The 14,918-nt window shown below is 49.8% G+C and overlaps 1 protein-coding gene across 4 annotated transcripts in view; it reads left to right on the plus strand.

Annotated features, from left to right (window-relative positions):
• Nucleotides 1–14,918, plus strand: part of LOC124551307 (protein-tyrosine sulfotransferase-like) — a 911,580-nt gene that overhangs the window by 752,026 nt on the left and 144,636 nt on the right. For all 4 annotated transcript variants that reach the window (XM_047126327.1, XM_047126332.1, XM_047126319.1 and 1 more), the window contains one exon: nucleotides 8,029–8,159. In XM_047126327.1, coding sequence (XP_046982283.1) covers nucleotides 8,029–8,159 — 131 coding nt within the window. The remainder of the gene's footprint in view (nucleotides 1–8,028; nucleotides 8,160–14,918) is intronic.

Here is a 14,918-nt window from a genome sequence, read left to right on the forward strand (position 1 = left end):
TCTGTCATCAGGGAAGCATTTGAAATTAGACTTTGTGAAAATAATTTCAACAGAGACTCCGGATATGCACTCAGCAACGCATGGAAGCGCACAGTTGATAAAGAAAGAGCACAGAGGGAGACTTCATACATTCCTCGCAGTTCTCCGCCTGTTGCGATGGATGGCGCTGCAAGCAACACTGGATAAAGCGCGCAAACAAAATCTGTGGATTTAGAGGCCGCCACCTCTGTACGTGCCGTTTTCACCGTGACGTCATCCAGCCAATGAGAAGCCGTCCACTACTTATAAAAGCAGAATCCTCACCGGTCTACGACTCTTCATCTTCTTACCATCCAAAACAAAGCTTACAACTGCCTCCGCCTCCTGTCCGGATGGACGTGGGGTCTGCATCCTTCCACCATCCTTCACACCTACAAGTCCTTGATCCGCCCCATCCTCTGTTATGCCAGCGTAGCTTGGATTTCCTCCCCTCCCCGGTTCTATAAATTCCTCCAAACCCTCGAACGCCATGCACTCCGCCTCGCCTTCCACATCCGCCTTCCATCCCCCACGCGCATCCTCTACGATCTCATCCCCTTCCCCCACCTTCTCCTTTTCCTTGAACACATCCGCACACTATATATCGTACGGCGCCTTGATCCCCCTCACCCCCTGGTGTCTCCCCTCCCCTCCACCCCCAACCAGTTGCCGTGCCTTTACCGTTGTGTCCCACCCTCTCTCCATCTCTACGCCCTCCATCTCCTTTCCCAAAGCAACTTCCACCGTCTACCCCTCCCGGATGATCCCCCCTGCGGGTTCGGGGGCAAGAATAGGCCCGCGGTATTCCTGCCTGTCGTAAGAGGCGACTAAAAGGAGTCTCAAATGTTTTGGCCTTAATGTGATGGTCCCCCTTGGGGTTTGACCTCCATTTTTCAAAATTCTACTGAAGTACGAGCCTTTTGGGGAAGGACACCTTACATGGTGTACCACTGGTCCTAAGTGCACTAAGACCTTGACACTCAGCATTGCACCGGCGTTGTCACCATACCCATTATTCCTCAAATTGGGCCCAAACGCCTGATGGGTTGTCCAAGTTACACCCATAGTGCATCTCCATCTGCACCAGCGATCATGATGGACTTTCCATGGCACCAGAAATCCAGCACGGTAGCCAGCCCGTTGTGGTGGGGTCGTCATGTACCCTCTAGGTTGTAGCCCCCTGACAACACAGGGATCGTACTGCCGATACCTGAGCTGCACCCTCCCCACGTTGGCCAAGGAGTAGATGCCCGTCTCCTTGGGGCATCAGGACTCCCGGCAATGGTCATCCTGCCAGGTGGCCCTTGCTGCGGCTGGGTGGCGCCCGTGGGGAGAGCCCCTGGTCGGAGTGGGTGGTATCGGGGCGGACGTTTCGCACATGAAACGTCAACACGTATCAGGTCGCTCTGCGGCCGAGTCTTCCAAAAGAAAAGGTACCGTTTCTAGTTCTGGTTCTCCTGCCCTTTCCCCCTTGGCCACTCCATGGGAGGAGGGACAGGCCCGCCGGCTTGGGGCGAAGTACTTCCCCCGCTATTTGGTCTGTTCTCGAACAGATGGGGGGACGTTCGCCACCTCCAAGCCCATGTTCTTTGTTCAACACATTGAGGACGTCTTCGGGGAAATCGAGGCTCTCAGCAAGATGCGATCAGGGTCCGTTCTTATCAAGACCACCTCTGCCACACAATCGGCGGCACTCCAGGCGTGCGACCGCCTAGGGGACATCCCAGTCTCCATTGTCCCACATCTGGCACTAAATAGGACGCAGGGGGTTATTTTTCATCGTGACCTCCTGCTACAATCTGATGAGGAGCTCAGGGCCAACCTGGAGCGCCGCGGCGTGCATTTCGTCCGGCGAGTCCAGCGCGGCCCCAAAGACCATCGCATCGACACCGGGGCCTTTATCCTCGCCTTCGAGGGGGACGTTCTCCCGGAGAAGGTAAAGGTGATGTGCTACCGGTGCGACGTGCGACCTTACGTCCCGCCTCCTATGCGCTGTTTTAGGTGTTTGCGCTTTGGGCACATGTCGTCCCGGTGTGAGGCTGAGCCCCTTTGTGGCGACTGTGGACGTCCTCTTCGTGAGGAACATACTTGCATCCCACCACCTCGGTGCCCTAATTGTCCTGGCGTCCACTCGCCTAGGTCCCCAGACTGCCCCGCCTATCAGAAGGAGAAAAAGATACAAGAAATCAAAACTTTGGATCGGCTCTCTTATTCTGAGGCCAGGAAGAAGTATGACCGCCTTCATCCCGTGTCACTGGCCACTTCGTTTGCCTCAGTTGTGTCCACTCCTTCCGCTGTATCCTCACCTCTATCCTGTCCCCCCTCCGCCTCCTCTGCCCGTCAGGGGGCTCTGCCTCCGCCTCCCAAATCCCTCCCTTCCAACTCCTCCTCCCCCGCGGCCCCCACCCCCCCTGCCCCAGGGGCCACCCTTCCTCCTCCTCCTCCCCCCACGCCACCTGAGAAGCGATCCTCTTCTCAGGCGTCCATCGGGGAAACGTTCCGGACCCCAGCTTCCGAGGTCCGGCGTTCCAAAACGGACCCCGCGCGTGAGGACCTTCTTCGGGTCCAGCCCACCATCCCTGTGCCTCCTCGGCCTTCCAAGAAGGCCTCCAAGAAGAAATCTCTATCCCCCTCTCCACCCCGGCGCGTTTCATCTGACGCTTCATCCGTGAGTCGCTGCTCCCGGCCGTCCTCAGTTTCGCCGGGACGCTCTGCTGCCAGGCGTTCCGCCGGCCTTTTGTCGGCAAATGATGCGGCCCCTCCTACACAATCAGGGACAGCGGCCGCAGCTGGCGACGAGTCGATGGAACCGGATCCGCCTGCCGTCAGTTGTAGCGTTGTTGCCTCGCAACCTGGCCCTCCGCGGCCATCGAGGTGACCAGCTCTTCCCCGTCTCGTTCCCCCAACTTTTTGACTAGCAATGGCGTTGTTTCATTGGAACATAAGAGGTATTCGATCTAATCGGGAGGAATTACAACTGCTCCTCCGCCTGCACTGTCCGCTCGTCCTTGGTCTCCAGGAAACCAAGTTGCGCCCGACTGACCGTATTGCCTTTTCCCACTATACCTCGGAGCGGTATGACCTCGCCCCTGTGGACGGTATCCCAGCTCATGGTGGGGTCATGTTGCTCGTTCGGGACGATGTCTATTACCATCCCATCCCATTGACCACCCCACTCCAAGCAATAGCTATCCGCATTACTCTTTCTGCTTTTACTTTTTCAGTTTGTACCGTCTACACTCCACCGTCATCTGCTGTTAGTCGGGCTGACATGATGCACCTGATCGATCAGCTTCCCCCGCCGTTCTTATTGTTTGGCGACTTCAATGCCCATCATCCCCTTTGGGGCTCTCCTGCATCCTGTCAAAGAGGCTCACTCTTGGCGGATGTCTTCAACCATCTCAATCTTGTCTGCCTCAATACCGGCGCCCCGACTTTCCTCTCGGACTCTACTCATACCTACTCCCACTTGGACCTCTCGATCTGTTCTACCACTCTTGCCCGTCGGTTCGAGTGGTATGTCCTTTCTGACACCTATTCGAGCGACCACTTCCCCTGTGTCGTTCGTCTCCTGCACCACACCCCATCCCCACGTCCTTCGCGCTGGAACATACTGAAAGCTGACTGGGGACTTTACTCCTCCCTGGCGACCTTTCCGGACCACGATTTTTCCAGTTGTGACAGTCAGGTCGAATACCTCACGGCTGTTATTATCAATGCTGCCGAACGTTCCATACCTCGTACTACTTCTTCTTCACGTCGCGTTTCCGTCCCCTGGTGGAACGAGGCTTGTAGGGACGCTATCCGTGCTCGACGACGTGCTTTACGCACCTTTCGCCGCCATCCTACGTTGGCGAATTGTATTGAATACAAACGACTCCGAGCGCAATGCCGTAGAGTCATCAAAGACAGCAAAAAAGCTTGCTGGGCCTCTTTCACGAGCTCCTTTACCAGTTTTACTCCCTCTTCCGTTGTTTGGGGTAGCCTGCGCCGGCTGTCGGGCATTAAGGCCCACTCCTCAGTACCTGGCCTGACCTCAGGTAATGAGGTCCTTGTTGATCCTGTGGCTGTCTCCAACGCCTTTGGCCGCTTTTTCGCGGAGGTTTCAAGCTCCGCCCATTACCATCCTGCCTTCCTTCCCAGGAAAGAGGTAGACGAGGCTCGGCGACCTTCCTTCCACTCGCTGAATCTGGAGACTTACACTGCCCCCTTTACTATGCGGGAACTCGAACGTGCGCTTGCACTGTCCCGGTCCTCTGCTCCGGGGCCAGATGCCATTCACGTTCAGATGCTGGCACACCTTTCTCCGGCGGGCAAAAGCTTCCTTCTTCGTACCTACAATCGCGTCTGGACCGAAGGTCAGGTCCCCATACGTTGGCGTGACGCCATTGTTGTTCCTATACCCAAACCCGGGAAGGATAGACACCTTCCTTCTAGTTACCGCCCCATTTCTCTTACAAGCTGTGTCTGTAAGGTGATGGAGCGCATGGTTAATGCTCGGTTAGTTTGGATTCTTGAATCTCGACGACTACTTACTAATGTCCAATGCGGCTTTCGTCGCCGCCGCTCCGCTGTTGACCACCTTGTGACCTTGTCGACATTCATCATGAACAACTTTTTGCGAAGGCGCCAAACGGTAGCCGTGTTCTTCGACTTGGAGAAGGCTTATGATACCTGTTGGAGAGGAGGTATCCTCCGCACTATGCACAAGTGGGGCCTACGCGGTCGTCTGCCCCTTTTTATTGATTCCTTTTTAACGGATCGAAAGTTTAGGGTACGTGTGGGTTCCGTATTGTCCGACGTCTTCCTCCAGGAGAACGGAGTGCCTCAGGGCTCCGTCTTGAGCGTAGCCCTTTCTGCCATCGCGATCAATCCAATTATGGATTGCATTCCACCTAATGTCTCAGGCTCTCTCTTTGTCGATGACTTCGCGATCTACTGCAGTGCCCAGAGAACATGCCTCCTGGAGCGCTGCCTCCAGCGTTGTCTAGACAGCCTCTACTCATGGAGCGTGGCAAATGGCTTCCGGTTCTCTGAAGAGAAGACGGTTTGTATCAACTTTTGGCGATATAAAGCGTTCCTTCCGCCATCCTTACATCTCGGTCCCGTTGTTCTTCCATTCGTGGACACAACTAAGTTTCTAGGGCTCACGTTGGACCGGAAACTGTGTTGGTCTCCACATGTCTCTTATTTGGCGGCCCGTTGTACACGTTCCCTTAATGTCCTCAGAGTTCTTAGCGGTTCATCTTGGGGAGCGGATCGCACTGTCCTGCTTCGCTTGTATCGGTCCATAGTCCGATCGAAGCTGGATTATGGGAGCTTCGTCTACTCGTCCGCTCGGCCATCCCTCTTACGCCGGCTCAACTCCATCCACCATCGGGGGAGACGTCTTGCGACCGGAGCATTCTACACTAGTCCTGTCGAGAGTCTTTACGCTGAAGCTGCCGAGTTACCGTTGACCTACCGGCGCGACATACTGCTGTGTCGGTATGCCTGCCGGCTGTTGTCTATGCCCGAACACCCCTCTTACAAGTCCTTCTTCGCCGATTCTCTCGACCGTCAGTACGGGTTATATGTGTCTGCCCTGCTGCCCCCCGGAGTCCGCTTCCGTCGCCTGCTTCGACAATTGGATTTTGCCCTCCCTACCACCTTCAGAGAGGGTGAGAGCCCGACACCACCTTGGCTCCAGGCTCCGGTTCGTATTTATCTCGACCTCAGCTCACTCCCGAAGGAGGGTACTCCGGCTGCAGTGTATTGCTCACGGTTTGTCGAACTTCGTGCTCGACTTGCTGGTCACACCTTTATTTACACCGATGGCTCCAAAACTGACGATGGTGTCGGCTGTGCCTTTGTCGTCGGGACCGCCACCTTTAAATATCGGCTCCTTGACCAATGTTCCAGCTTTACGGCCGAGCTTTTTGCTCTCCATCTGGCCATTCAGTATGCCCGCCGCCACCGCCATTCATCGTATGTCCTCTGCACTGACTCACTCAGTGCTCTTCAGAGCCTTGGGGCTCCCTATCCGGTCCATCCCTTGATTCAACGAATACAGCAGTCCCTCCATTGTTTCGCTGATAATGGCGGTTCTGTCAGCTTTCTGTGGGTCCCCGGACATGTAGGAGTGCCTGGGAATGAGGCTGCGGATGCTGCAGCCAAGGCTGCAGTCCTCCAGCCTCGGCCAGCCTCCCATTGTGTCCCGTCATCTGACGTTTGTGGGGATGTATGTAAGAGGCTTGTGTCCTTGTGGTGGGATGCTTGGTCATCCCTCCAAGGAAACAAGCTCCAGGCAGTAAAACCGCTCCCAACTGCTTGGACAACTTCCTCCCGACCATCTCGGCGCGAGGAGGTCCTTCTGACCAGGTTGCGGATTGGGCATTGCCGGTTTAGCCACCGCTACCTGCTCTCTGGTGACTCAGCCCCGCAATGCCCTTGTGGTCAGGCATTAACGGTGCGCCATGTTTTATTGTCGTGTCCCCGTTTTAGTCAATTTCGTGTTGTCCTGTCCCTGCCATCTACCTTACCGGATGTTTTAGCTGATGACGCTCGAGCAGCTGCTCGTCTTCTGCGTTTTATAACTTTAATTGGCTTGACCAAAGACATTTAACCTTTTTACTTATTTCATCTGCATCTTTGTCAGGTCCTTTTGATGTCCCCCCATCCCCTTGAGTTTTAGCAGGTTCCTTGTGCTCTAACACCAGTGACTGGGCGCTAATGACCTCAGCAGTTGAGCGCCCTTAAACCCTACCAAAAAAAAAAAAAAAAAAAAACCTCCCGGATGATGAGCTTCGCCCTGACATCTACCCTTCCTACCAACTCTAACCCCATCTTCCTGCCTCCTCCTCAGGGCTCCCTCTGCTCCCCCTCCCTCCTCCTGAGCGGCTTCCCCCTCCTACTCCCCCGCCATCTCTTGTGCGCCCTTTCAGTGTCTCTGCACTCCCTCCTGCCCTGTCTTCCCTCTTCATCTCCCGCCCCAAGTGTCTCCTGCCTCTTCGTGTACCCGCTGATGCCTCTACTCTCTTCATCCCGCCACTTCCCCTGCTGCCCCTTGCTCTCCCCTCCTTTTCCATCCTCTCTGACCTTTCCCTCGGCAGGTCCCACCTGGCAGATATATTCTTCGTCGTGTGTGCTCCAAGTGGGTTTTAAGTGTGTTTTTCTGGAGTGTTTTTAATACTGTGGCCGACTTTTAACCTGTGTCTTCTCTGTGTTTTAAGAATCTCCAACTGTGTTTTTCAACATTCGGGTGACTTTTTGAACTGTCCCCCATGAACGTCTCCATGTCAGTCTATTTTTACCTCCATTTTCTCCCATTACTCTGTTTGAAGTTCCCCTTTTTTATCGCCTTATGTATGTAACATTTTATTCTTATTTTGAGTTGTCATGTCACTTGGCTGAAGAGCGGCGAATTGTGCCGCTGACAGCCCATATGGGGCAGGGGAATGAAATCACAATAAAAGAAAAAAAAACAGTCCATGACAGTCAGTTTTACCCCTGACGAAGATGACGGAGATAGTCATCGAAAGCTCGGGATTTTATCCAAATCTGATGCGGCAAGTAAACAGAACTCTTTATGCACAGACTCTGTCGCGAAAGACTTCGTAGTCATCCAAGAGGTGTCTGGAATAAAAGATTTTACCTTACCACGGAGATGTGAGAGTCTGTTTGGATGAAAAACTACGTGGACGATTGTTGAGTACCACCTTACACTTCTTGACTTCTACCTATGGAGGACCTTGAAAAATGTTTATCAACGGAAGCCAGCTACATTGAACCAACTACGAGAAACCATCGAGGCAGCGTGGCATTGACGTATTTTGGCAGGTGATAGGGGTCGCTTTGAGCACGCACAAAAACCTTCCCCCCGTGCAAGAATTGTAACTGTGTGTCATTCCGTTCCAGTAATACTGACTGTCAAAGAGTGCCTACATTTTTCTGGATTCCTATGTATGTGAGTATCTGCCAAGCTGTTGCGGCTGGTTCAGGTGTTTCTGCAGCGGCCATTTTCTGTTGCAGAAGTACGTGGTGGGCTCGGACCGGCGCGTGTACCCGTACGACCGCGAGATGCCGCTCATCTTCATCGGCGGCGTCCCCCGCTCGGGCACCACGCTCATGAGGGCCATGCTGGACGCACACCCCGAGGTCAGGTCTGTATCTGCTCCCACCGTCAGGGTTTCTTCTCTAACTGCCCATTTACAGGGATCCTCGACCATGTAATTGGGCTTGATGGGTGTAGCCTGCTCGTAGAGAGCGGGTTCGCTGGTATATCCGTCCGCAGCATTCCGTGGCTTGTAACTAATGGCAGTGACCAGTTTGACAGGTAGCTGTTATGATGCTTTTAATTAATACTTCCTCCACTTTTGGTACCTCTCGTTGGTAAAGATAATGCATTCTTGGTCAGTTACAACATTTTTCTTTTACGAAGGTCACACTATTTTTTTAAAATCCATCTTTTAATCTACATGTTTGAAAGTTATACAGTGTGTAGATACATCCTTTAGGAAGAATATGTTCATTTCTGCACATAATTTCCATCCCTCTCAAGTGCCTTACGCCATCTTGGAACCAGCGCCTGTATACTCGCCCGGTAAAATTCTGGACCAACCTGTTGGAGCCACTGTTTGGCAGCATGCACAAGGGAGTCGTCATCTTCAAAGCTTGTTCCACGAAGGGAGTCTTTCAGTTTCCCAAAGAGATGATGGTCACATGGAGCCAGGTCAGGACTGTAAGGCGGGTGTTTCAGTGTTGTCCATCCGAGTTTTGTGATCGCTTCCATGGTTTTCTGACTGACGTGTGGCCGTGCATTGTCGTGCAACAGCCATACATCCTGCTTTTGACGATGTGGTCGAACACGACTCAGTCGAGGTTGAAGTTTCTTCAGTGTTGTCACATATGGATCAGAATTTAAGGTGGTTCCACTTGGCATGATGTCCACAAGCAAGAGGCCTTCGGAATCAAAAAACACGGTAGCCATAACTTTTCCAGCAGAATGTGTGGTTTTGAATTTTTTTCTTGGGTGAATTTGCATGATGCCACTCCATTGATTGCCTCTTCGTCTCTGGTGAAAAATGATGGAGCCACGTTTCATCACCCGTCACAATTCTTCCACCATTCTCGTACTGTTCCAAAAGTTCGCTGCATACCGTTTTTCTTGTTTCTTTGTGAGCCTCTGTCAACATACTGGGAACACACCTGGCACAAACCTTTTTTAACGCCAACACTTTCAGTATTCTGCAAACACTTCCTTCCCCTATCCCAACGTAGCGTGACAATTCGTTCACTGTGATGCGTCTGTCAGCAGTCACCAATTCGTTAACTCTCTGCACATTGTCTGGAGTGTGTGCAGTACGAGGCCTGCCGCTGTGAGGACAATCCTCAATATTGCCGTGCCCGCTTTCATCACGTAACCTGCTTGGCCACCGACTAACTGTACTGCGATCGACAGCAGCATCTCCATACACCTTTTTCAACCTCTTGTCGATGTTTCCCACTGTCTCGTTTTCACAGTACAGGAATTCTATGACAGCACGTTGCTTCTGATGATCGTCAAGTGTAGCAGCCATCTTGAAGGCATGCTGTGACGGCGCCACTAACGGGAACAGGTTGAACTAAGTTTGAAAACAAGCGGGAAGGATGTATCTACACACTGTAAAACTTTCACACATGCAGAATGAAAACTGTATTTTTACAGAAATAGTGTGCATGTTTTTTGGAGTGATCCTCGTATTATATTGGTAAGTTGTGGCTGTAGCTCGCCGTTGAGAAGAAATGACAATTGAGTTATACACTGCATAAATTTACACATCCAAAGGCGAGATTAAATCTCTTAAATATAAGAACACGCACAGTGGTCTGGAGGACAGGATGGGGAGCAATCTGCGGTTGTTTGGTAGTGGTGGTGGTTGTGGTGGTGGTGGTTGTGGTGGTGGTGGTGGTGGTGGTGGTGGTGGTGGTGGTGTGGTATAGGGGAAGGTCTCGAACACTAGTGACTATAGGACAATGCAACATTACTCAGACAATATTTCTTGGTGTAACGAATGGCAGGTAGCTCTAAATGTAGAAATAAGGGGTGTTCAAAAAGTCTCTCCGCGCGTGCCGTATGACGCAGTGAATATACCGAAATTAAACTTAGCGAAATACAAGTTATTAATTTATTGAATATTCATTTTTACTTACAAATTTTCACATTAAATGTTGAAAGTGTCCCTCCTGTTGTTGAATACACAATTCAATTCGTCTAATCATGTTTCCAAAACACAAGCTCTAACACTTCTTCTATAACAGAAGCAGTAAAAGTGGATAATGCAGTTTTCAATTCGTCGATGGACGGTTTTTATAGACTTTGCTTTCGCTGCACTCCAGAAGAAAAAGTCAGGTGGTGTTAGGTCAGGCGATCGTGGAGGCCAAAGTCCCTGTGAAATTATGCGATCACCAACGACATCAGCAAGCAGTGACATTGAAACGCGAGCTGTATGCGCGGTTGCACCACCTTGTTGAAAATAACCGTTCAGTATTTCACTTAACACAAGTTCTCCTATGAATGGGTACAGAATATCACTGCAGTATCGTGCATTTACTGTTTCGTTGGAAAACCCAGGCCGGCGAACAATCATACGGCACTGCGGAGAGACTTTTTGAACCCCCCGTATACAAGTTAATGCGAATGAGTAGGAAACACAATCCTGAAATGCTCGAATAAACCATTAGCAGCGCACTGCTTGCCACAGTCACACCGATTAAATATTTGGGCGCAACGTTGGAAAGCGGTATGAAATGGAACAAACTTGTGAGGATTGTGGTACGGAAGGCGAATGGTCTACTTCTTTTTATTGGGAGAATTTTGGGAAATTATGGTTCATCTGTAAAGGAGATCGCATATAGGTCACTAATGTGACCCAGACAACTGCAGGAGTTGTTGCGATCCGCACCAGGTCGGATTAAAGGCAGACATCTAAACTGTTCAGAGGCGGGCTCCTAGATTTGTTACCAGTACGTTCGAACAACACGCAGGTGTTACGGAGATACGAGGGTTGTTTTTTAAGTAAGGGCTGTTCGCGCGTATAGTCCCGTAGTTCGCGCGGACGCCGCAACAAGCCACCGCGCCACTTGCCGGCATCCTTCCCGTTCACACTGATGCAAGTTGCAGCTCTGTAGCAGACGTGTACGCATCGCTGTGCTACTTTATAATGTTTACGATTATTGAATCGCCCGCCGCGTGTGAGATACGGTCAGTGATACTTTTTTGACCGCGAGAAGCCTATCAACTGAAGAAATTCATCGTCAGTTAACAGATGTTTATGGCTTGAATGCAATGAGTGAAGGTAAAGTGCATCAATGGGTTAGAGAGTTTAAAAATGGCCGTCAAAATGTCCATGACGAAGAACGCTCAGGCCGGCCCTCTGTGATCACTGATGATTTGGTGGCTGCAGTCGAAACAAAGATTCGTGAGGACAGAAGATTCACAATTTCCACTCTTTCTTTGGAATTTCCACAAGTTTCAAGATCGGTTTTGTACAAAATTGTGTCTGAAAACCTAAACTTTAAGAAACTGTGTTCTCGTTGGGTACCCAGACTCCTCACAGAGGACCACAAAGGGAAGAGATTTGCCACTTCATTGGACTTTTTGATTCGTTACGAGGAAGAAGGGGATGACATGTTGAGTCAAATTGTCACTGGAGATGAAACATGGGTATCCCATATCACTCCCGAAAGCAAGCGACAATCGATGGAATGGCGACACACAACCTCACCCGTCAAGGTCAAAGACAAACGGACTCTGTCAAAGCGCAAGATTATGGCAACTGTGTTGTGGGACCGGCGCGGTGTTTTGCTAGTGGACTTTATGCCACGAGGAACGACAATCAACTCAGATGCCTACTGTGCAACTCTAAAGAAGCTCCGCAGAGCAATTCAGACAAAAGGCGCGGCATGCTGACAAAAGGAGTTTTGCTCCTGCACGATAACGCTAGCCCTCACACCTCTCAAAAGACTCGGGATTAGATTGAATCTTTTGGCTGGGAAGTTTTGGACCATGCACCATACAGCCCCGACCTTGCTCCTAGCGATTTTCACCTTTTTCGGTACGTGAACCACCATCTTGGCGGGCAGCGCTTCAATGACGACGATGAAGTGAAAGCGGCCGTGAACTCTTGGCTGTCGGAGCAGGCGACCGAATTCTTTGAAGAGGGGATTAAAAACTTGGTTGTACGGTATGACAAGTGCTTAAATAAACAAGGCAACTATGTAGAAAAATAGGTAAAAGTGTGTAGAATCAGAAAATTAAAGTTTTTTTTACAAAAGTATTTCTATCTTTTTTAAAAAAATAAAAACGGCCCTTACTTAAAAAACAACCCTCGTACTTCGGGTACTCAAGTGGCAGCCCTTCGAGAGAAGGTGACCCTCTTTTCGAGGAACACTGTTGAGAAAATTTAGAGAACCGGTATTTGAAGCCGACTGCAGAACGATCCTACTCCAGCCAACATACATTTCGCCTAAGCAGCAGGAAAATAAGATACGAGAAATTAGGGCTTATAGGGAGACATAGACAATCGTTTTATCCTCACTTTTTCTGAAAGTGGAACAGAAAAGGAAACGACTAGTTTTCGCAGAAGGTACCTGCGCTACGCACCGTACGGTGGCTTGCGGAGTATGAATATAGATGTAAAAGTAGAACAACATAAATTACGTCCATCATTAAACTGAAAAGAAAATTCTTTATCGAATTGTTTTGGCACTTGCTGATTAGCTCGGAAATGTTTATTGTATGTACCTTGACAACTGATAAAGTAATCCAGATTTCATTTACAAACTAATGCATAAGAACATATTGTCTGTACACTTGGACAAATCACAAAGAAGTTCCCTGAATTGATGAAAAATTAAACTGAAGACGTGTGAATATGTAATGTCTCACAGAAACAAGGGCATATTGATGAAACAGTAGGACATGAGGTACGTCGTGATGGTCAATACGTTTTATGAGGTTACATTTCCAGAAATCGTTTCAAAAACTGGCACCTTGCAAAAGTCAAGTATGGCCTTGATTTAAAAGACTATGAGTGGCGAAGATGGGAGTGATTATCAGTTGTAAACTTATCGAATGACCAAGAGCAGAATGAAAAAAAAAGTTATCAGAAGTTTTTTCGCCATTTATTGACGTTACGTGCTTCAACGCGTACGGTCTGTACAAAAAATTAGGCGATGAAAACAGAAAATAAATATTCATGAATAGTCTCGTGGGACAGTTGGCCGTATCCTCTTCGCATCAAAGGTCATCGATTTCGAACACCTATATTGACTCGTCTTAAACCGGGCAGTTTGCAGAATATTTACTTAGCACAACGAAGAAAAGACCAACAAGTTGTGGGCTGTACACGAGAAGTGACCATCGAAAAGAGACATCTTGTTTCTGTGCAGAATGTAAAGTTCCTCTTGTGTAGAGAATAACATTCGATTCTCTTTTGCAATACATTATTTTCGAACCTAATCCGCTATATTTTTGAAACTTCCGGGTAGATTAAAACTGTGTGTCAGACAGAGGGCTGCGCTCCCGTTGTAGTGGCAGAGATGGAACCTGCACGCGTCACTCGCGCGCGAACTCTGAGTTGAGAAGGAAGAGGAGCCCTTTAGCTTCACCGGTACCAAAGTCCAGCAGAGGAGAACTGATCAAAACTGCGAAAAGATCTTGAGAGACAGTGGGAGGTCTCCGCCTCTCAAGAAGTAGCAATCTAAAACTGCCATTCCAACCAGTCAACCACAGAAGAGATTGCCAAATTAAGCCAATGGTTGTCTGGCGTCACCAAAATATCTGCGGATATTCTCGGTACGTTTACTGTGCAATGTGAGCAAATCTAACACCTATTGGCGCAAATATTTGATTTCTTATTTAGATGGACAGCAAACGAGTTGCCAACCACATGATATATCAGTAATACCAATAGGTGTTGCCGGAGTCACTGCTATACGGACTTTTAACTCCACAACAGCGAGGGTTCATAACACAGCGATTATGCTGTGAGGGGTGCAGCATGCGGTAGGAGGATGATGGGCTGTGAGTTTAGGCAGTCAGTGCGACATGGCGGAATCCTCTTGTGTGTTAAAACGAATGTGTAAATAAGCATTTAGATCAGGGGTTGTCCGTGCTTCAACTCACCGCTCCCCTAGCTGTCTTCGAATTGTGCCCCCCCCCCCCCCCCCCCCCCCCCCCCCCGTCAAATTTCAAGGCTATCCGTCATCGCCACTGCAAGACTTGGTAGCTTCACCCGTCAGTATTACCTTTTACGCACAGACTCGTTAGTATGGCGGTGATCGCGAGTGTAAACAAACGACCACCGCGGGGAGAGAAGAGATGCGACGAAACAAGCCCTCTCTCCTTCTCGCAGGTATGGCAGCCTATGCAGGTATGGCAGGTATGTGCTTGTGGAAAAGCAGAACTTACAAATGGTCATAGCGATCACCGATCCTTTCTGGTGTCACCAGTTTTGTACTCGTACCTCGTGTTGACCTGGAGTAGCTTCTACAATCGTTCCCAAAACAAAGAAAGAAAACAATGAGCAACGCTCAACACAAAGCCCTGCTGAATACACAGACCATTCAATAATAATTACAGCAATTGCTTACTTGGAACTGCGTTGCCGTAAATGGCGTATTCAGGCCATGCATCTCAAGTGGCGCACGCCGGTTTCGGTGCAGATAAGAGTCAGGTAGGCAGTGAAAGGTCAGTTTATTATAGTGAACATAAAACTACAACTCCCATCTTCCGAGCATAATAACACAACACAAGTAATAGTTAACGATAAAATCTCTGTCTCTGATACGAGGGAAATACACTACTGGCCATTAAAATTTCTACACCAAGAAGAAATGCAGATGATAAACGGGTATTCATTGGACAAATATATTATACT

This window comes from Schistocerca americana, chromosome 1 (assembly GCF_021461395.2).
Source record: "Schistocerca americana isolate TAMUIC-IGC-003095 chromosome 1, iqSchAmer2.1, whole genome shotgun sequence".
Classification (NCBI taxonomy): domain Eukaryota; kingdom Metazoa; phylum Arthropoda; class Insecta; order Orthoptera; family Acrididae; genus Schistocerca; species Schistocerca americana.